General features: G+C 46.9%; 1 protein-coding gene across 1 annotated transcript in view; it reads right to left on the bottom strand.

Annotated features, from left to right (window-relative positions):
- RIOK1 (RIO kinase 1) overlaps positions 1 to 22976 on the bottom strand; it is a 249371-nt gene that overhangs the window by 102832 nt on the left and 123563 nt on the right. Inside the window, exon 9 of the mRNA XM_078688069.1 lies at positions 4198 to 4284. Within this exon, the coding sequence (XP_078544195.1) occupies positions 4198 to 4284 (87 nt within the window). The remainder of the gene's footprint in view (positions 1 to 4197; positions 4285 to 22976) is intronic.

Here is a 22976-nt window from a genome sequence, read left to right as displayed (position 1 = left end):
GTCCGCTGGTTTTATGGTTATTTTTGAGTCTTTTTGAAGACCTTGTAATGCATGGTATTCTGCGGTGCTAAAATTACCAAATGTCGTGGGGTCCTGGCAAGTTTCCAGGGCCAGGAACACAGCCTGCTCAAAAGCGGTGATGGCTGCCAGGACTGTGTGTGGTGGAGGTGTGAATGTGGAATCCAATCTCAGTCCGGTGTCCCCTTTGCGTTTTGCTTCGTTGGTGTCTTCTTTGCCTTCAAAAAATGCCTTTAACTTGAGTTTCCTAAAAAAGGCCGCAAGCTCACAATGAAGCTTGAATTTGTCTGGGCTGGATGTAGGAACGAAACCTAGGCCTTTTTCAAGGACCTTGGTTTCAGTTGTGGTCAGTATCTTGTCCGATAGATTTGTGATAAGGCTTAAAGGCCGCTCGTTCCCGGTTGTTGGGTCTTGCTGCGGGTGTGGTTGTCCACTGCATCGTCGCCTTCCCAGGATACCTGATTGAACCCTCTTCTCTTCCCTCCTCCCCTCCTGCCCCTCTCTAAAAAAGGCTGCTGGTATTGATTGGGGAAGTTGGGTGGTTGCATAAAGCCCGGGTTCCAATCCATCATTGGAAAGGGAGGTTGTTGAAAAGGGAATTGGTGAGCTACTCCACCCATTTGGGGGGGTAGTGGACATCTTTGCTGTTGGTTGAAGTAGCCAGGTCTCCCTCTATTACCACGGTTGCCTCTATTGCCCCTTCTCCTTCCCTGTTTAAAGGACCCGTTACTTGACCCACTACTGTTGGATGAATCTTCATCTGATTGATCGGTATTGCTAGGGTTCCTTGTCGGTGGAGAGTAAGAGGCTGCTGAGTAGGGGTAAACCTTTTCGAATTCGAATTTCTTCAAGTCCTTCTGGAACTTGGTAACCTTCGATTGCAGGAGATTCCCCTTATATTCGGCCAATTCCTTATTAATCTCATCTAGCTTTTTTTTGTAGCCAGTGATTGTCGCCTTGAACTGTGATTCTGTCTCCTGAATTTCTACCAAGAGTGCTTCTGAGAGTCTCAGTGCTGTTTTTATTATTAGTACAAGCCAGTCGCGGGTACAATGCCACGTGATCATGGCCCATTCTTTACGAAAGATGGCATCGTTCAGGAATATCCGCGGGGCATTCGTGACAAGGAGCCCTCTAGGAGGAGTATTTTTGAGGAGGTATTGTTTTAGAATTGTGCCGTGAAGGATTGTGCGTATTCTGTCACGTTTCAATTCTGTGAGTTTTTCCCACTCCGAAGTGTGGGCTATTACTTGTGAAATGCTATTTCTGATTCGGAGTATGTCAATCCCAAGTTAGACATGGTGACCCCAGCAAGAGGAGAGACAGTGTAAAAAATATAATAAAAGAGCGGACCAAGTCTGGCTCAGTAAAAACAGCTCTCACAGCTGTGCGCTGCTAAGTATATGTCAACAAAGAGAGAGGTAGGGAGAAGTAAGCAACACTCTTATTCCCCGGTTATATCTTTTAAGCAAGATAAGAGGGTCATATGGTTTAGCAAGACCACAGGAAGGAGCAACAAGAATTGGGAACACGGCCTCACTTAGGTCGGTTAGGAAATCCTCACAGACACACGAGTGCCTGTTATCGGTGAAGAAGTTGCCCCCCCCCCCCCAGCTTTTGATATGACCCTGTGACCTGTCTGTCACAAGCCTTCCCCAAAACCTTCCACGAAGGGACTTGATTTCTGCTTTCTGCTTGCCTGCTTGCTTGCCTGCTTGCTTGCTTGGTTGCTTAATTGGTTGTCGGTAGCTTATCGATTCACAAATCACAAGTCACAACTCAGTATTAGCATTCACGCCCCTGTGTTTTTTGTTTTTTTGGGGGGGGGAAGGCCTTTTGCTTCTTTATTTCTTTTCTCCTCTACTTCTTTTACCACTTTGTCTCTTCTTTTTTTGGTAAAACAACTCCTCCTGTGGCGCTGGTGTAGGAGATGGAAAATGGCGCCGGAGTGAGGACGTGTCGGCAGTTCGCTCCGTGAGCCTGATCAGCATCTCAGAAATCCTCCCAGCAATGTCGGCAGTGTCGGAATGACTGAAAATTCTGCACGCTGCTAGCTGCCAATGGTGCAATGATGGTGTTATGATGCTTAGAGGCTAAAGGATTAAGGATTAAAGGATTAAAGGACTAAAAGACTGGCACTGATCTCGGCCCACCACACGTGAATATTGGCGCATTGAGGCCTGCCGAGCTTACCGAGTTGCGTCCTGCGGGAAAAGCTTTTCTCTGGGCTGTTTTTCCTTTTAGAGCAACGAATCATACAAAGAGAAAGCTCTGAGAGGAGGTGTTGAAGCATGGTAGCACGGTAGCATGGTAGTCTGTGGAACCACGACTTATGCCCCTCGTGTTTGTGATTGGATTTAGACCAAGTGTGGACCAAGTGTGGATTGCCGGTGAAAAGCCAGGGAAGACTCAGCGGCCAAGACTCAGCGGCTTGAGTGACACGTGAGAGCTGTTACTTGTCAATCATGAGTACTGCTCTACTATCAGGCATTTTTCACCCCGATTCTCTCTTTCCCTGCCGAGAGAGATCCATGTGAGCTCTTCAACCCGCTCCCCCTGCTCCTGCCCCTGCTCCTGCCGCGCTCCATCTCCCACTACCTCGTACCGCATCCTATTGGCACATATTGGCACATAACCCCGCTCTGCCCCGCATCCCGCACCCCCAAAATCCTACCTGCTAATCTGCTAACCTGCTGGCAAACAAAAGGAGGAGGAGGCGCGGTGTGTCAATGGCAGTCATCACTCGGCAGCCGTAGCAGGTAAAGAGCGAGGAGCTGCGGGCTGCATTGTGCATGGAGAAACGGCCGGTGGATCTGTTGCTCGATCTCCGCGGCTCCCTGCGCTGTCCCAGGCGCCGCACCACGCACGCATTGTCATTCCCGCATCAATCATTGGGCCGGTCGAGACACAGGCTTATTTTCGGCATTTGGCAACGGCATCAGAAAAAAAAAAACTATGATACGAGGATCAAAGGGACATTTGGCGTAATTCACCCTAACCCGAAAAACTTTAACCTTAAGCACTGAGGCAGTTTGTGGCTGTGTTCACGAATTCTAGTTTACAGGGGTGTGCAGGGAAGGCCGAGGCTGAGTCCGCACAAATTGACAGCCTGGCAGCCGGTAACCGGTCCTTGCTGTGTCTCATTTGGAGTGATTGTAGAGTACAATTACTACAGAGTAAGGCAAAACAAAGAAAGAAATCCAACAGCCAAACCCAAATCAGAGGGCAGCGAAGAACAAAGAGCAACAGAGCAAAGGGCAAAGAGAAAAAGGGCTAAATCCGCGTTAACCGTGACTGTAACTGTACTATCTGCGCTACCTATGCTACTTGTGCTTTTGTCTTTTTAACATATTATCTTATTGTGTTAGTATGCTATTGTGCTCTGATCCAGAGCTATGTGGTGGCATTTGACTTTTGACATCTGGCAGCAGTTGTGCCAGGCAAGGAATGCTTGCCCACCCTTGATGCTTTTTTATTTTAAAACCCCCTCACTCCTCCATTACTCTCTTGCATCACCCTTTTTTTCTATTACATTTGTGTATGGTTTATAAGTATCTATATCTATCGCTATCTATCTCCGTCGCACTATCTCTCTCTCTCTCCCCCCCCCCCATCTCTCTCTCTCTGTCTCCCTATATAATTTGCTACTGGGCCATTCTTTTCTCTAGATGCACTTTTACTTATTTACTTCCTTAATTTACCACTCCAGAAAAAAAGCCAAAATGGCAGCTGTGTCAGGGCATATGTGTGAGTATATAACATCACACAGGGGCCAAAAGACAAAACGACTACTGCATCATGACATATGTGCATGCAAACATCAGCATACTGGGATTAGATGTTTTCTTTTGCTAATGCAGAACATAGCCTGAAGGTCAGCTAGCATCTTTCAAAGGCTTTATGTGTTAGGCTTGCCATCAAAGCCAGTCTGGAAAAGCCACCAGGTGATTCGCAAGTGTCCAATGCAGAAAGCACATTCCTAGGAAATTTGTTCTGGACCCAGCTGACAGGGTACTAATGAAAATCTACTAAAGGAGAAATAACACTCATACTCCCAACATTTTTAAAATGAAAAACACATCCAGCCTCATTAACTTTGTGTTTCGCAGAATGAAATGGCTGCAAATAAATGTAATATTAACATGAAATATCCAAAAAGTATTTCAAAACAGTACTCACATGTCATTTTTACCAATAAATCCCATGACAAGAACATGACTCCTCAGCATGATTGGTTCCGGGCATGGTATTGCTGCCGTGTTTAATCTGGAATTTAACACAAAAGGCTATTGTTTATGGAGAATAAAGCAAAACATTGAATACAATTCATATAAATTTGTTACTTTTTTTATAAGAAAAATAACAAGATACAGAAGACGGCACCATTGAACAATTTGCATAGTGAAAAGGGGTTTGTTGCTCAACAGTGGACTAAGTACGAGGCCACTGACTGCAAGCAGATAACAGGCAGCAGACATGGTTAGTGTGCAAAGAGCACATATAATAATGCTTTACTATGGAGAAAGAAACATACTGTTTATTTATTAAAGTTTTGTATAGCGCTAGCTGGCCCCGAGGGTATCAGAGCGCTTCACAGCAAAAATAAACACGTTAGACAGACAATGCAGACAAAAAAAAAGGCAATGAGCACAGGAGTGGGTACAGTCTGTAAAATAGCAGCCAGGCGTGAAACAGGGTGGAGAGTCGTCGGCAAGTCAATCAGCTCTGGGGTGAACGAGAACATGGAACTATAAAGTCTAGGTTGAGTTCTAGTTGTTTCCGGAAAGATCGAGGAAGAGGACTTTGAGTAACTTCTTAAATTTCGGGAAGGATGCTGTCATTCTGATGTGTGGGGGGATGGAGTTCCATATCTTGGGAGCATTGCCTGCAAAGGATTTGCTAGATGTTGAAAGTTTCTGGGATTTCAGAGGAATGAGTAGGAGCGTGTTGGAGCTTCTGAGGTTTCTAGACTGACCGGCCCTTTTGAGCTTGTTGGCCAGGTATTCCGGTTTGCCTGTATGCAGGGCTTTATGTGTGAGGCAGGCTGTGCGGAAGCTAGCTCGTTGGTCAATAGGGAGCCACTTCAGATCCTTAAGAGCTGGGGGGATGTGTTCATATTTCTTTGTTCCCGTGATCATTCTTGCAGCGGCATTTAGGGTAGAGGTCAGAGGTCGCAGGTGCGATTTGGCTGTTCCAGTCAGAGTGGCAATGCCGTAGTCAATTCTGGAGAGAACCAGAGCCTGCGTGGCCTGTTTCAAGTCTTTTGTGGGGAGAAATGGTTTTAGTTTGTAGAGCAATTTCAGGTTCAGGAAGGCACTTTTGGCAGTTTTTGAGACGTGTTCTTTCATATCCAGTTTGGGGTCAAGGGTGATCCCTAGGGATTTTATGGAGTTCGATGGAACAAGAGGAACATTCAGGGTGTTTAAGGCTTTGAGCCATTCAAGAATTTGGGGGTTTTCTTCTTTGTTAGAGATGAGGAGCACTCCAGTTTTTTCTTCATTGAGTTTGAGGTGGTTGGAAGAGAGCCAGAGCTGAACTTCGGTAAGTGTGTGGTTCAGTCTGTGGATGTCCGAGATCGATGTGGTTTCCAGATAGAGTTGCGTGTCGTCCGCATAAAGGTGGAAGGGGATGTTAGCTTTCCTTAGAATTGAGGTGAGGGGCTCCATGTAGATGTTGAAGAGTTGAGGAGAGAGTACTGACCCTTGAGGGACTCCTCTGCTGATGGGAAGAATGTCTGATTCGCAGCTTTTAATTTTGATTCTTTGTATGCGGTTGTTGAGAAAGGAGGAGAACCATTTTAGGACAGTCTTTTCGAGGCCTGCTCTCTCCTTTAGGACATTGATTAGTAGGGTATGATCATCTGTGTCAAATGCAGCCGATAGGTCTAAGAGGATGAGAAGGCTGCATTGGTTGGAGAATAGCGACATGTGAAGATCGTCCAGGACGTTAAGGATTGCGGTTTCAGTACTGCAGCCTTTTCTGAACCCTGATTGATATGGGTCGAGAAGCTTCGTGTTCTCTAAGTGCTGGGATAGTTGCGACAGCACACATCTTTCCAAGATTTTGGATAATAGTGGAAGGTTTGAGACTGGTCTGAAGTTGTTCATATCCTGTAGGTCAAGGCCCGTTTTTTTTAGTAGAGGCGTGACTTGACCTATTTTAAGGCAGTCCGGGATGGAGCCCTCGCTCAGAGAGCTGTTGATAATCTTGGCCCAGATAGGGGCTAGAGTGAGCTTCAAGTCTTTGGTCAAACTCGGGGGAAGCTGATCAAGGGAGTGGGTTGAGGGTTTGGCGGTGGCTATGAGATTGCTTATCAGTTCAACCTGGATAGGTTGGAAGGAGGACCAGCGAGTGGATGTGATTGTTGGTCTTAAATGGGAGGTTGTAGCGGGGTGGGAGGAGGGCAACGTGCCGAGTGATCGGTCAATTTTGGCAATTTTTTCGTTGAAGAAGCTGGCAAAGTTGTCACATTGGGATTTGGACGCCACCATGACTCCTGTTACCAGAATGGAGATTTGGTTCTTGATGATGTTGAAAAGTTCTTTGGGGCGGTTTTTGGCATTATCAAGGGCCGCACAGAAGAAGGACGACTTTTTGTTCTTGATATGATTATAGTAGCTTTTGCGGGCTGCCTTGAGCTGGTCCCGGTTGAGTGAGGAGGGGTTGGACCTCCAGGATCTTTCCATGGATCTTAGGTGTCTTCTTTCATCGTTAATATCAGTGGAGAACCAGGATCTGGAGGGGATGTTTCTTTGTTTTTTTAGTTTCCTCTGTGCCAGCTGGTCTAAGACGAGCTCCAAGTTGGAATGGTAGAGCGAGGTGAGTTCTGTGGTTGAAAGGGATTCTGTCGAGTTCGGGAGGAGTGAGCTGAGGCCCTTTTCTAGCTTGTCATGGGGTACTCTCGATAAGTTTCTGGTCCACTTGGGGGAGGTTTGAGTGGGAGGGACGGAAAGCGCCGGGTGATTGATATGAAAGAGGATGGCGTGATGGTCTGACCAGTCTACTGGGATGATGTGGTCAATTGAAATTGTCTTTCTATCTGCGATGATAGCATCTAGGGTTGCTCCTCTGTGGTGGGTTTCCTCTGTGCAGTGCTGGGTCATGTCGTGGTCATGAATAAGGGTGGTGAGGGATTGAATGAGCGGGTTTTTTGATACATTCCATCTTAGGTTGAGGTCGCCCAGGATTATTCTAAAATCAGTGTTGAGAGCTGTTTGCGTGATCAGATCCGTCAGCTGAGCGCCAAATTCGGAAGTGTTGCCCGGGGGATGGTAGAGGAGAAGGCATTGGAGTGAAGGGTGGTGAGGAGAATTGATGTTGACCGAGAGGGATTCAAAGGAGTTGTAAATGACGGAGGGAGATTCAGTGATGGAGAGGTCACTTTTATGGATAATAGCTATTCCGCCACCTTTGTGAACGGGCCTGTCTTTGTGTATAATTGAGAAACCGGGCGGCACCAGCATGTCCAGGATGGGGCTGGATAGAGTGTTTAGCCATGTTTCAGTGATGAAGGCTACGTCCAGGTCATGGGAGAGAATGGTTTCGGCTATTTCTGTTGCATGTTTGACGGCAGATCTGCAATTGATGAGCATACAATTTATTTGGGAGTCATCCTGTGAGATATGATTGAAAGAGGTAGCTCTGGGTAAAGAGGAGAGATAGGGTGGTGGTCTGGCAGCTTTACGGTGGGACGGGTCCCTACCCACTCCAGTGATGACTTGAATTGAGGAGAAGGGAGGGTGGTCAGGGGGAATTGTTTGAGCTGGCTTATTAGGAGGGGTTTCATAGGAGGCGATGAGGGAGGTCACTTCCTGTGGCGAGAGGGAGGGAGCCGTTCTTCTAGGACTGTCGATTCGAGCCTCAGTCCTGGGATTGGAGAGAAGAGGCTGGGAGCCTGTGGGGGGCTTGGACCCAATGTGAGTATGAGAGTCAGTCTTGGCGGGAGGCGGCTGGAGGTGAGGAGGAGGAACGTTCGGGGAGGGAGGCTGGAGTTTCTCTAGGGAGGATAGGGTTTCTTTCAGGCCAAGGATCAGAGTCGCGATCTGGGCTTCTAGAAAGTCCAGGCGTTGTGTCAGTTTAGGTGCTGGGGAGTAGGGGGGCGAGTGGGTGAAGTTGGGTTTGGCGTGGGAGGGGTCGTGGAGCAGGACGTCGAATGGGGGGGGTCTGTAACGGGGGGACCGGGTCCAGGTTGGAGTTCGTTTGTGGGAGGACTAGTGAGGGAGAGCAGGTTTGGGGCGAGATACTGTTTGGAAGTGAGACGGCAGAGGGAGGCACGGAGTTAGCTTTCGTAAACTTTTGGTCAAGGGCAGGGTGGTGGTAGGGGCTGCTGGGCGAGTTACTATTAGGGGGAATAGTCGGGATGGGAGGAACTGATGCAGTGGGAGTGAGGGATCGCGCAGGGCGATGTGACTCATGGACGGAGGGGGGACTGGGAGCTCTAAGGGGAGGGGATTGAGAGCCTGTGGGGGTGAGGGAGACGTGGTGAGGGGGGAGGGAGGTCGGAGGGGTAGGGGGGGTGGGGGAGTTCTGGAAGTTTGGGAGAACGGGGAGGGCGTTTGGGGATGTAGGTGAGAGGGGGGTGGGGGGATTCTGGATGTTTGGGAGAGGGGGGCGGGTGTTTGGGGCTGTGGGATAAAGGGGGGTGGGGCTGGGAGGGACGGATGGTTGTTGACGTGATTAAGAGCGAGGGGAGGGGATTGTAGGGGTGAATGGGGCATGCTCTGCGGGATAGAAGTTTGGCGAGGGTCAAAGGGGGTAGTGGGGCGTGGATGTAATGGGTAGGGAGCCATGGCCGTCTTAAGAGTGTGGAAGAGGGAGTCGAAGAATTCGAGGTTGTCATCTTTCGCCTGGATTAGAATGGTGCCATTCTTGAAGATGGAGATGGAGATGTCTCCGGTCAGGGACTGTTGGTTCAGGTGGGAGATCGTTAGTTTCCGGTTGTGTTCTGATAAGGTGGTTTTGGAGACAGGGAGGAGTGAGTTAAAGGTGGAGACCCAAGCGTCTGGTCGGGTGGTATGGAAAATGAAGTCTGTTTTTCTCAGCCCTCTCGTAGAGCAGTGGTAGCAGTCCACGATAAGGGTTTCAGGGTGTTGTCTAATTAAATTCTGTTTGAGGCGTTTTTTGGCTTTGAAGGAGATGCTGTGTGGGAAGGTAATGCGTAGGTATTCCGTCCAAGAGGAGATAAAAGGTTGAGTGCTGGGTTGGGGTGTATGTCTAGGCGCAAGGACGGAGGCATTGTGGTAGAGCTGGGGGGGGTGGCCGCTGGGGGACTGAGAGCGGCGTTAACAATGGGGGAGGATTGAGTTTTGGAATCGGAAGAGAGGGAGTTCGGTCTGTGGCCCACAATGCACCTTCCTAGGGGAGGTTCGCTGAGATTGGTCAAAGAAGTTAGTTTAGCCAAGATTATTTAGCTGTCAGGTGTGGCGGCCGAGTTGAAGCCCGGCAGCCCTGGCAGGGGTGGAGAGAGCTGGAGCTTATGTGAGTGGCAGAGTCCAGTGCTTCAGTGGATCAGCGTATGTCTCTTCTGTATGTGGCTTCGAGCTAGCATAGCGAGGGCCCAGGTGTGGTAGTAGGTTGGGAGAAGCTCTTTAATTGTCCAGTACTGGAATATGCGAAGACAAGGAGGCGGTCCTGAAGGGGTCAGGCAGCTCTAGGTAGGGGCGAGGGAGCTGAACTGTTGTGGGGGGCAGGTGATGGTGTCCCTGAGGATCTGCGTTTGTCTCCTTGGGTCTAGGCGTCGTGCTTCCGCAATGGAGTAATTGGAGAAAGGAAACTACTTAATTGTCTAGCAGATTTGTAGTTACCCAAAGGTGGGTGATCAACAGCATACTTGAATGATAGATGTTGTGAATAGTGGTTTCCAGAGTCCCTTCGCTAGGGGAAATTGGTTCCTTAAATTAATTTAATTCGCTAAGTTAAATGGGAGGTAGACGTTGTAAATAGGGGCCTCCTCTGCCCCTTTGCAAGGAATTGCAGTTGTGGATCTACATTTATGTCTAGAAGACACATTTGTGAAAATAGTGAATTTCACACATTCTAATAATCGGTCCTAAGCCAATAACAGATTGAAATATCACATCAATGGACTGGGGGCTTTCTGATTGATAACATGTAGGAAGCTGGGTCTGTATATACTATGCCAAAGTGAGGTATAGTGTGCACAGAGTCCAGTGGAACCCCAAAGGTGGGCCGAGGTAAAGTCCGATAGAACCTTACTCTCTGTTTGTGGTAGGATGGTCAAGCAGTAAACCAGTATCAGAGGACAGTGTTAAGCATTTGTTGTACACACTCAGCAAATGAATTCACACTATCAAAGACTGAACTTCAGACCAATTGTTTTTGTATAAAAATATTCTTTTAGGTAATTTATTTCTAGAACCAAGCAAGCCTGGCACATGTAAGCAATAAATACTTTACAGTATTAAATGCTGGTTGTAAAACAGTTCAATTGCAATTGTAAATGTACTATGGTTTGACTTACAGTATTGTTTCAGAGAAATGCAATCACTTGTAAATACAGTACATAGACTTGAATGGGATTTTCAGTAAAATAGCAGGTAAGTTACTTTTGGATTACTTTTCTTGCTCAGTGCTGTATACCCGGATGCAGCACTGGGGACATTTCCTGTAAACAGGTGAGTAAAAGCGTTTTTGTTAAATCGTACAATTTTAAAGAATCTCTTTAGGTTTCAAAACTCCACACTTAGAAACTTTTTCGCAGAAAAACAGTCAATGTTATCCTATGGAGGAAAATATGGTTATTGGTTTTTAGGTAAGTAATCGCTCTTTGGAGTTGAGGTTCTGGGGTTAGAACAAGGGTTCCCCCAGGGTCAAGGATGCACCCTCAGCGAAACTAGGGCAGCCGGGTGCTGTGTGCTGAGGCCCAATGTTATCCAACGGGGGTTATGGGGCCTCTGGTTGGTGGCTGCTGGCAAGCAGGCCACTGGGTTGTGGGAGCAAAGCTCCTGGACTTTAGCTTAGGGCAATGGGGAAACATATTAGCACCAAAGGTACACCCTCAGCGGCACTAAGGCGGCCAGGTGCAGGGTGCTGTTTCGAGGTCGGATGCCCTGTTGTTTCCAATGAAGAACCTCTGGTTTGCAAAAGCATTGCAGGCAGGGAGACGAAGGACTTCTGGGAGCGACCACCACTTTGAGAGGTAAGTTGGGAAGTTAGAGGTTTGTTAGGCACAGTCGGTTTGGGCACACAAGGCCGTGGGGCGTCGGGTGCAGGGGTGCCTTTTGGGGTCGGATTTTCTTACCAGCTCCCGGTTGCGGTTAGGGGGCCTTCTGGATTTAGGCTGCAGGCATCGGCTGGAGGCTTGAGGCAAGTCAGGGGTCGCCCGATCTCTGTTCAGGATCGCCGGGCTGACCTCCTCATGGTGTTTGCCCAATCGAGCTCGGGCCGTGGACGGCGGGTGCAGAGTGAGGCGGATTTGCGGTCTCCGGCTGCTGCCAGAGGTTGCCGTTGAACAAATCCGGTGTTCACAGGAGAAGCAGTCTTTCGAAGTGAAGGCAGACAGATCCTCCAGGGTTTTTGAGGTTGTTGGCTGCAGGACACACCGGGATTTCGCAGGAGCAGGTTCAAGGGGGTGACAGGCCGGTAGGGCTGGGGCCAAGTCAGTGGGCGTCTTCCTCTTCTTAGCTGCTGCATGGCTGTTCGGTCCTTCTTCTTTTCTTCTTGTTTCTGGTCTGGATCTGAGGAAGCAAGGTTCAGGGGTGCCTCTAAATACTAGATTTAGGGCCGTTACAGGTAGGTAAAAGGCAGGGACCAATGGGTCCCTTCCCTGGGGTGGGTACACCCCCTATTATGCCACTCTCTAGTGGGAGGGGGGCATGTGCCTGTCCTTGGTTGGCTGAGTCCCCCATCTTCAAGATGGCATGGACTGAGAGTTGTGCTTCACTTCGCCTCCCCCACCTGAGGGGTGGAGTTGGCAGAAGTGGGCACACCTCTCTTCCTCACTCCTTTTTCCCGCCGGTTCTCCCGCCCAAAGTGGGGGTCAGAACCAGTGGAGACCAGTTGTTGAAAGCAGCAATTGGCCTGGGGAAGCTCACAAAGGCAGCAAGCCTTTTAAGCTTCCCCTTCGTGAACCCTACCCGTCCTGGAGGAGGCTTGGCACCTCGTCCCAGGATGTGCATTGTTTCAGGTGCCAGAGAGCGGCAGGCTCTCGACCCAGGGGTCCAGAAACATGTCTGGTGGTGGCAGCTGAAAGCAGCCACTCAGCCGGGACACTAGTGGTGGATTGGTTTTCAGGGGGCATCTTTAAGATGCCCTCTGTGAAAATTTGTCATTAAGTCCCACACTGGCATCAGTGTGGGCTTAATGTGCTGAGAAGTTTGATACCAAACTTCTCAGTTTTCAGTGTAGTCATTATGGTGCTGTGGAGTTCGTGATGACAAGCTCCTGGCACCATATACTCTTGATGGCAGCACTGCACTTACAATGTCTAAGAATGGACTTAGACACTGTAGGGGTACAGGGCTCATGCACCTGCACCCTCACCACTGGTATAGTGCACCCAGCTAAAGGAGTGACCAACTCTTCACTTTGTTTTGCACCAAAACACGCAGCCGGCAAAGGCAGTGTGTGAGAGTAGTCGTACAGGACCTCTAAGGATGGCACAATAAGTGCTTCAGCCCTTAAAGGCCTTCTCTGGTCACAGTGCCCTGGGTACCTGTGGTAGTATTTACTAGGGACCGATCTGTGGCCATATATGCCAATAGGGTTAGTTTAGGGGAAATAACACAGGCCCTGGGAACCTGATTGGCAGCAACTCAGGGCACACCAAGAAAAAGTGCATCAGTAGTCTGGCAAAAAGTGTGGGGGGGGTTACTGCAACAGAAACCCACATTCCTACATAACAGTCCTCTTTGGGACCACATTAACCGCAAACACGACAAAGTTAAATACAAACTGAATAATTTATTCCGTGGAAGGCACTATAAGTTGCATCTATTGTCAGGTTTAATTGTTTTGTCATTTTGTGTGTGTAACATATTAATATATATTTAAAACCTAAGCTTGTTGGCAGTAACTATAATTTTATGTTTGTAGGAAAGTGCTCTTTTGACATGATCACCCCCACTTTTCCCTGCTATTTCATGCGATTTTGACTGAAGTGCACTGGGTCCTGCTATCCAGGTCGCCAGTGCTCTTTCTTTAAAACAAGGTAACTGCACAATTGTTCCATAATTGGCAAGACCTTTAGCACCTCTGTACGTCCCTAGTAAATGGTACCTCTGGTACCTAGGGCCTGGGTACTAAAGAAGGCCCCTGTGCAGTCAAGTTCAATTACTAGATAGTACAAGTGAACAGGGAAGCCATTTTAAGTACATGTACTGGGTACTGGTCATTATGAGCTCCCTAGCTACACAATGACTTCACTGAAACATATGATGTTTGGTATCAAACACCTTGTCTCAATAAATCCCTACCAATGCCAGTTGTGGATTTATTAAAACGTACTCAGAGGGCAATCTTAGAAGTGCCCTCTGAAATCCTACCAGCCTGTTAGTGTGCTGGCAGACTGGTATAGTCCAGCGATCCAACACAGATATGATTCTGACCCCCTGCACGCTCTCTGAGGCCAGAAACGATGCCTGCTCGGAGGAAGGTGTTCACACCTCCTTCAAGAGATGGCTAGTGAATCTGCATAGCAAGGCCAGGGACTTCAAAGCCCCTGTCGCCTTTGAGATGTGACCCTGACTGCTTCCACCAGACCTGGGAGATGCCACCACTTGCCCTGAGGTCCATTTGGCACCAAGACAGGCGGAAACTTAGCTATGCTAGGAGGTGTGGTGCACTTCCACGCTAGTCACACCCCTAAGGTTGGTTGCCTGATGTGCCCCACACAATGAGGATTCCACCATCTCGATTTTGGTGGAATTAGGTATTCTGGAACAGGGTTATGCCCTCTCCCTACAGGAAGTGGTCTTATATTGGGGCATAGTGGCCCCAAGGGTAAGTAGCCCATTGGCCACTATGGCCCTTAACACCCCTAAATTCAGAATTTAGGTGGCCCTCTGACACCAGGAACTTAGATTCACCTGACAAGAAAAGTACAAAGGCCAATTTTGGACCTGGCCCTTTTGGCAGGTTCACCCCGAAACCTTTTTGCTTTTTCCTAGCCTGTTTCTGGAACCTAGTGTTGATGGTTTTAGGCCTTTGCGCACTTTTTCACTGTGGTACAGTGTAAAGTGCGTGTGCTCTCTGTGTATGTGTGGTGAGTGACCTGCCCTCCCATAGGAATGAATGGGGAATATGTATGCCCATGGTAGTTCCTGATGTGTGGGGAGTGCAGGGTCGAGTTTGATATGTGCGAACTCGTGAGATTGAATGCTGCGTAATGGTGTATGCGGCATGGTTGTGTCTAGTCTAGAAGTGCCACTTTGAGAAAGTGGTATATTTGTGTAATTTGTGCCTGGCGTGTGATTGGCTGGTGAGCCTGGCCCAGAGTGCCTGAGCCTGCTTGTGGATTGACTGTCTGGTCTGAGGGTGACAGGGGCTGCAGAGCCCCCAGGAGGTTGTCTGAGTCAGCCCGTGGATGAAAGGCAGCATCTGCTGCCAAGGAAGTGGGTGGAGATCGCACCTGATGATGAGTGAGGCTGTGCCTGCCTGCCACAATGCTGGCTCCACCCCCCCGCTGGGCGACTGTCACCTCTGTCCCTGATACTGACAGGACTTCCCTATAACCAGTTCTAGCTGGTTCTCACACTGCCTGCACAAAGACTTCAAAGACTTTTCTGTGTATAAGAAGGGGCTGTGTCCCCTTCCAAAATGTTCTTGTTTCTGACTTGAATCTACCAGGGGCGGGCGCTGCCCAGCCCCTGGATGCCTGGAGGACTTCTGGGGGACCCCTCTGCCTTGCCTGGGCTGAGGGGGGGGGACTTGGCTTTGCCCTGGATTCCTGTTGTTTTCCTGGACCCTGAAAGACTTTTTGCTGGACTTTGCTGCCCAGGACTTTTGGGGACCCCTTTGCCAGGCTCTCCTGCCCCCTTCACTCATGCATGGCAGGAACGTTTATTTTTGTGACCGAGGGTCCAGAGAAGCCCAGGCCTTGGTGAAGGCAGTAACTGAGTCTGAGCGGCCCCGTGAGCTGAGCGGGCCGCTCCAACGATGTGCACAGTAGCGGGGGTCATGTAGGGTGGCCCCGGATGGTAGTGGGCCGCCCCCACGCTATGCTGGGCATTTCCAGAGTCCCGTTGCTCGAACGTCGGGCCATATTCGTTTTTCTGTGCCCCGAGGGGGCAAGTCTATTTCTAGGGCCCCAGATGGCTCCCACGTTAGGGGCATTTGTTTACAGAGGGCCAGTGAGAGCCCAAGCCGCATTTTTGGTGGCCAGAGCCTGAGAGCTCCAACGTTTGGGGCCTGTGTATTTATAGAGCCAGATGGCTCCAACGCCCCACAGCTGTGTCAAGAGCCTGTGTGGCTCCAACGTCTGCGTAGTGTTGCCCAGAGTATGTGTGGCTCCAACAGTGGCGCAGTTTGCGCCTAAGGGTCAGTGAGGGCCCTGGTGCAGTTTTGAAGTTCCCCAGCTGCCCAACAATTAGTGGGCAGCTTCACCGTTTAGGTCTGGGATGTTCCCAGGTGCCCAGCAAGTAGTGGGCACCTGCACCGTTTAGGCCCCTGACATTGAGACACAGGGCGTCCTAGCCCCAACAAGGCCAGTTGGCCTAGGGACTGCCACAGGTGGTGGCTTATGTAAGGTTTTGCGCAATTGTGTGGTTTTTCCCTGCACCTCTGAATGTTTTAGGCATCATGTGTCTTAGCGCTATTGAGTTGTGTCTTTCTTTCCCTGCGCTGCACCTCTGAATGTTTTAGGCGTCATGTGTCTCCTAGCGCTGCACCTCTGAATGTGTTTGTGATGCATCAGGTGCTTTGTTCTTAACACCGCTGAATGTGTAGGTTTATGCATCATGTGTTTCCCTTTACTACTCCTCTGAATGTATATTTATGCATCATGGGTAATGTGTTCTTTCCTAGACCCCTAAACGCTGTGTGATACTTAGGTGGTTTTCCTTTACTACTCCTCTGAATGTGTTTCATGCATCATGGGTAATGTGTTCTTGTTTATACCCCTAAATGTATTTTATTCTTAGGTGGTTGTTCTTTCTAATACAGGTGGTCCTAGTGAGGTCCTGGTCCCCTGCGTGACATTCTCCTAAAGTGGTTAGGATTGCGTAGGTGGTACTTACCTGTTCCCAGTAGTTACTGGATGTGATTCATAACTGTTATTTTGTTTTATATCTTATTTTTTATGATCTACAAAGTACTATTTCTAAATGTGTTGATTATGACAGTGGCCCATGTGGCCCTGTCCTGTGTAAATACTCCCTTATGAATGTTGCCCGTGCCAGTTGGCACAATGTACATGTGTGATTTTTATCTGATGTGTGTTTACAATACAAAAGTTATTTTAATATAACCTTGTGTGGAGTCCCTTTTGTGGTGTGCCTAGTATGTTGTTGCTGTCGTTGTGTGCTGACGCAAATGCTTTACACATTGCCTCCGAGTTTAGCCTTACTGCTCGTGCCAAGCTACCAAGGGGGTGAGCAGGGGTTATCTTGGCGTGTGACTCCCTTGCCCTGACTAGAATGGTGGTTTCTGCCTGGCTTTGGCATCAGCCTTAGCCTACCAGAAATAGCCAGTTCTAACAGCCAAGAAGAGCGGAAGAACCTAGAACAGCAGACTACTGGTGGACATTGACGCCAAACACTGCATGCCTGCTTGACTGTTTCTGTCCCCACAATCACAACAACTCGACTCTTCCTGCTGCTTAGCATGCACCAAAAGCCTCAGAAGGCCTTCAGCACTTCGCCAAGCCATCAGTCTGGACTTTCTATATAGTGTACCTTTTTTGGTACACTACATAAAAAGACAGCTTTCTACAATGTTTATTGTCCGATTTTAATTTTTTTAGCTCTCTATTTTTTCTTCTGTCAAATATCAATGTATATCGATGTTATATTAAGTTTAACTTGAAAGTGTGATATGCTGTGCAGAAATAAATTAATGATAATATAAAGTTATATATTCTTACGCAGTGATTTCTGCCTCTGTGTATTTTTATTAAGTGTGACTATAATCGACAGCAAATGGGGGGGGGGGGGGATATTTCTTGTTTATATTTTGAGATCACAAGCAGTACATAGAATGTGCATTGATTGAAAACATAACCTTAACTGGCCAATTTCAGTTTTCAAACCATGACATCACTTTAACTTTGGTTTTCACTGTAAATTTCTGGGTTTATTAAAAAAAAATAATAATAATAATCTTGTGTTATGAGCAACAAAACTCTAACTGTCCTCCCGTAATGAAGTTTTGTCAGTGATTGTTTTCTTTTGAAGATATACCACATCCACATACCTTCAGCCAGGCCCTGAGCTGAATATTGCGTGACCATTTGCACGTAAGTATACAAAAAAGTGATGGATGGAATACTTGAATTAATTCCAGCCACTGGTAATCACTCTGGCCACTTGCAGCAGGGGCTGGGCATTGGTTCCGGTCACAGGTCATGCCCTGCAATCCACTAAGAAATTGGTTCAAACCCAGTGCATGCAACGTGTGGCTGGGTATAAAAGGATTGGCCAAAGAGCTTAAAAAAGTGTCCTGCTTGATGGAAAAAAGACCAGCCTTTGTTGATTAATACCATTTTGATAATACGAGAAGAGACTACACAACCTCATTGTGAGCTACCAGACTTAGGTTGATAAGGAACAAGAAGATGAGGTAGCACAGGAGACTCAAGTTATAGTTGGAAACTCAATGCCACAATTTGAGACCAGTTGATGTCATGAACATTTAGGACCGTTCAGAAGAAGAAGAAATGCTTAAAGAGTCATGTGTGTTAGTATTCTATGCATCTTCCACATGAAGTGAAACTGAATACTAGCAAGATGACCTACAAATTGTGTGAGAAGTAGGGTGGCTCAGGCCACTATTCATTTGCCACACCGACAATGTTGAGAAAGCACAAAGGCAAATATGATTAAATATACCAAGGGTCTGGAAGGAGAAAGCAGAAGTAAGGCCACTCCAGCCAAGAAGGTGCAATATTCATACGGCAATAACTTAAGCGGTAACAAGAAGGAAGAGATCGTTCCTGCCATGCAGAGGAAGGCTATGTATCACACTGAATACAATCGCCAAATCTGGTACCAGAACAAAATACAAGAATGGTTATAAGTTGGTCGATGGCCATAATATCGACTTCCACCCTTACTATATTTTCTGTATGCCTCATTTTCCATTGCACTTTGGTTCTTATGTTAAAGTGTCCTTTTTCACTCAACCTAAAAAAAACGAAAACGTTGGAAAACACAAAAACACTAACAGGTTAATTTAAGAACTCAGTTGGTTTAAAAGACCACTTTTTCAAATCTCCTAAACGTGTTAATTTGTAACGCTGCCCTAGAAGTAAAGCCATTAAGGCTGATAAGTGACAAGACCACTTCTGTTATCTGTGACAGCTGACTGCAAGGACTGGCTTTTAGACAGAACTTTAACAAAACTCAGAGTGAGCAACCAACCCACACTACGCACAGCCTTGATTACTGGCCACATTGTTCGACCCCAAGGCCCAAGCATCCTAGACTATGCACCACCTTTGGTATGCACTGCGCCTAATCCATCATGACCAACCAATCTGCACATATTACTCTTATACAGGACAAAGAACTCCCCGGCTTTTAAAATTGTTTTAGTGGCCATTTTTGGGTGTCTCCCACCATGCTGATCTGAGGATTATAGGATGCTTCTCCTAGCCCTTGGTGTTTCGGCATGGGCACTAAGCACTGCAAAGTGTAATCGTGGCTGCATAAGAAATATTCCTGCTGCAGCTAGATAATCAAACCACTTTGGTTTATTGACCACTTAGGTGTCCACGTACTTCCAAAGAACAGTAGAAATTACTCCCACGTCAAGTTGAAGTTGTTTACTTTTTAAAAGTTAACCTCACAGACCATCCATAGGCTGAAGTTTTGGGCACTTGTTTGTAGCAGTTGATCGAAATCCAAGTAGGCGTTATTTACAAGTTTTATTCCGGGGACGGGGGCAGGAGGGAGCATGGTGAACACAATAAATACAATTTGGTGATAGACGTAGGATTTAACAGTTTACCAGATAGAAGGTAAACTGTGAAGTTATTGGGCCTTATACTTACTATTACTGATAAAAATAGGTTGTGTTAGTAGCATAGCATTGATATTGTAATTCTATGCTACCAACAAAACCCATTTTTATTAGTAACAGTAAGTATAAGGCACGTTACGTTCACCTATCCGGTAAATTGTTATAACCAACGTGAAACACCAGATTGTATTTATTGTAAATCCCAGCCCTTAAGTCGAACGCCCCCCACAAAAAAAATTAATACCCATAATAAAATAAATGAGGCACTAGGTAGTTGGCTTGACTTGGTCACCACTTCAATGAGATTAATCCATTACAGAAATATCATTAAACTCATAAAAGAAGCACAAGCAAGGATAAAGTTAATGTAATGCTGCAAAGTCCAAGTCATCGTCTCCGTGGAAAAAGCTAACCCAAATTAATAAACACAAAATAAAAACTGAAACAGACGTCCAAAAGTCCTGGGATTTCCGGTTGAAACCAGGGGAGTGACCATGTCCCAATGGGTGGCCATTGCTGGGTCAGGGAAACCCCAGCCTTTTCTGAGGTTAGCATGGAACTAGAAAAGAGCATAGTAAAGGAAACATTACGAATAGCTACAAATGCACCCTCAGCCTGCAACAATGTTGTAACTAAGCACTGACACTCTTGAAGAAGTTGTTTGTTACTATCATGACTTCTCATGGAACACCTTTGTCCAGTTGTGACTAAGAGCGGAGATAAATGTCCCAGGTAACTGCCACCCCCATGAAATGCTTTATCCTGTGGTGTCTAGGCACATAAACCACATAGACTGACACCTCTTAAAAGGAACGCTGGTGTCATGGCGGAGTTTCTGTTTCGCTCCAGTGCCTCCCAATCAGATATTTTGAGAGGAAGGAAGATGAGCCTGCGAACAGGGGCAGGTGAGAGCAGACGGTGTGTATATGCTCTCTTATTTAGGTCTCAAAGGTATCACAGGGACACCAACATGGTCTGAGAGGGAACAAGAGATCTAATAGAGGAAAAACAGATTTTCATTCTGAATAGGCTATTTACTAAGCAAGTCATCTCACGGTTTGAAGTAGGTGGATAAGTTATGAGCTTTGGTTCCCTCTGTTCTGATTTTAGCGATGTGCTGCCAACCTGTGATTGTGCCTCATACTGACACCTTTGTGAGGGGCCCCCCGTACCTTGGAATTAATCAAAGGGATTTAATGACGAATGAAGTGTCTCTTAAGAAGAAGGAAACTTAGGAAAGGCTGACCAGCGTTTGAAGAGGAGTAATTATAAGGGCACTTGATTCAGTTAGGCCACAATATTTCTAAGAAAAAGAAAAAAAACAAGTTTCAGAAAAACTAGGCTTTTTGAATTAATACAAGTGAAATGGGACCTTTATTGGTTAATTCCGTTTTAAAACTCAGCAGGAATATTTGTTTACGTTTATTTTTCTGTGAGTTCCACATATGTGCCAGGGACAGGAAAGCACACTCGACTCGGAGCTTAAAGGAACAGGAGTGAAATAATGTTTAAAAGAAAGAGCACCATTGGATATCACGGACTACGATGATTCGATTTTAAATGAAGAAAACACACAACAAGCAAAGAGGAGGAGGAAAAGGACTCCTCTTGGATATAATGTAGCGTTGATCAGCTCACAACCATCCTCTGGGGCACAAAGCTTTCTTTACCCCATTCTGGCTTCTCCGCTGAAAGATGACGCAGAAACCCTGCGGTTGTACGAATCAATGCATGTGTATATGATATTTTGTAAATGGAAGTGTGACCCGCAGTGCATGCTACTGCAAAGTAGTGTGCCAGCAAAACGGGGACAATCACCAAAGGTCTACAGTTCTTTCAGGGGCTGTCTGTTTCCCAGTCTTGAACCGAATACAATACTGAGCACTGTGATTGAAATAACAGACTGCGATTGCATTCTTCCACATTGAAATTTCTGTCCTATATTTGTGCGCATATAGTGAAACTGACATTTCTGTCCTATATTTGTGCGCATATAGTGAAACTGAAATTTCTGTCCTATATTTGTGCGCATATAGTGAAACTGATTTTACTAGCATCAAAGTATCACACGTGTTTCAAGTACAAACCAGTGAAAAAAGCAAGCCAGAGAAAATTGGAGTTCTGGTACTTTACACATTCTTCACTATAACGCGATAGCATTATTGTGCTAATCCAAAGAATTGGCTTGCCTCAATAAACCAGCCTATTTCTATCAGAATACTTGCAATTCCAGCGTCAGCCCATGTTTTATGATAGGAGGTTTATTTTCCTTCAAAGGTGTGCTTCCTCTGCCATTTAATTCTGCAGCTGCTCCAAACGATTTGTCTTGTCCTCATCGGCTGGTGCCGCCATTGTGAAGCCAGCATCATGAAACAGCATAAAGATGTGTGCAAACTGGCACCTGTACAAGCGTATGGGTAAGAAAGCCAACTCTTTGGGCGACTTGGCACTCCAGAGGATGCCTTGTTCTTGCTCACATGCGGATGCGGGGAAGAAAGCAGGCAGAGGCAAGAAGCAGTAGTGCCTGTCTGACATCAGTAGCCATGAAATAGAATCTGCTTCTCTTACACAAGTCTGAATAGGGTGCTTGTGGTGGGCGGGCTCAGCTGCTTTCACTGGCTGGGATATTCAAGTGTGTGTAGTTTAACAAAAGTAAACACATAGAAACAAGCCCAATTCCCCTTAAAAGAAAGCCCCAAAACAACCAAACATCTTACCAAAAAAAGCCCTACTGCCGATCGACATCCAAAATAGCAAAAAAATTCTAAAAATAATACAAACAATCGAGCAGGAGGTGGCAGTTACACAACTGTGGCATTAAGAGGCTGTGAGAGGAAGAATGCTATATTTATATGTAAGCAGCTAGGGCACTAAAGCTGAACACAGAAAAACAGTAACAGAGCAGGAAACCAAGGGAAAAAAGTGTCCCCCTAAGAACAGATGAAAAACCATGGCGGAATGAGACAGTGCTAAGTCCCTGCTCCGTGGGTGGAACACAAGAGAGAAAGGAGGGACAAAGAGGCAGGACTGACCACTAGCAAGCCAGGATTTTTAAAGCACAATGACATGGACAAATGAAAAGCAATGCCAAGAAAGGGGATGGACTTGAAGTCCACAGTCTGATTATAGCAGGTCTTGAAGTAAGACAGTAGCTAATGTTGACACACACACACATATATATATATATATATATATATATATATATATATATATATATATATATATATATATATATATATGTATGTATAACCTCCAGTGTTGCCGAAGGAAGGAGCCACAGACGGGGACTTGTGACGAGGTTCTTTATTAGTTAGCAGATACAGCGTGATGCATTTCGGCGTGAGCCTTCCTCAGACGCCTCTGCCCGACTGAAAGTTCGTGCGCCCAGCTGATTTAAGTCTCTGTGGCACTCCTGATTGCTGAGTGCACGCCTCCCCCAAACCATGTGATCGTCAGTTGCAACGTAGATCTGCTCGCACTGCAACTCCCAGCATGCTCCAAACCTGGGTTGGTGTGACGAGGGGAAACCGAGGCAAAGTCCTTGTGTTTATGGCATATGCAGGGCTGGGCGAACTAGATCAATCAATTAAAACTTTAAGAGCCTCTCAAGTCCCCGCAAAATGCTTCAACCTGCAGCTAGCAGGTCCGCCAGGTCGTGGGCTGGTAACAGTGTACCAACACCATCCGTGAAGGTACAGATTGCCTTTGAGCAACGTCCCATGCTTTCCTGTCGGTGGGCTGCCTCCTGCCAATACCTTGACGGAAAACAAACTGCTTGCGCAGACACCAGAATCAGGAGATATATATATATATATATATATATA

Source organism: Lissotriton helveticus, chromosome 4_1 (assembly GCF_964261635.1).
Source record: "Lissotriton helveticus chromosome 4_1, aLisHel1.1, whole genome shotgun sequence".
Lineage (NCBI taxonomy): Eukaryota > Metazoa > Chordata > Amphibia > Caudata > Salamandridae > Lissotriton > Lissotriton helveticus.
The sequence above is the reverse complement of the archived record's forward strand: the minus strand, read 5'-3'. Positions and strand labels throughout refer to the sequence as shown.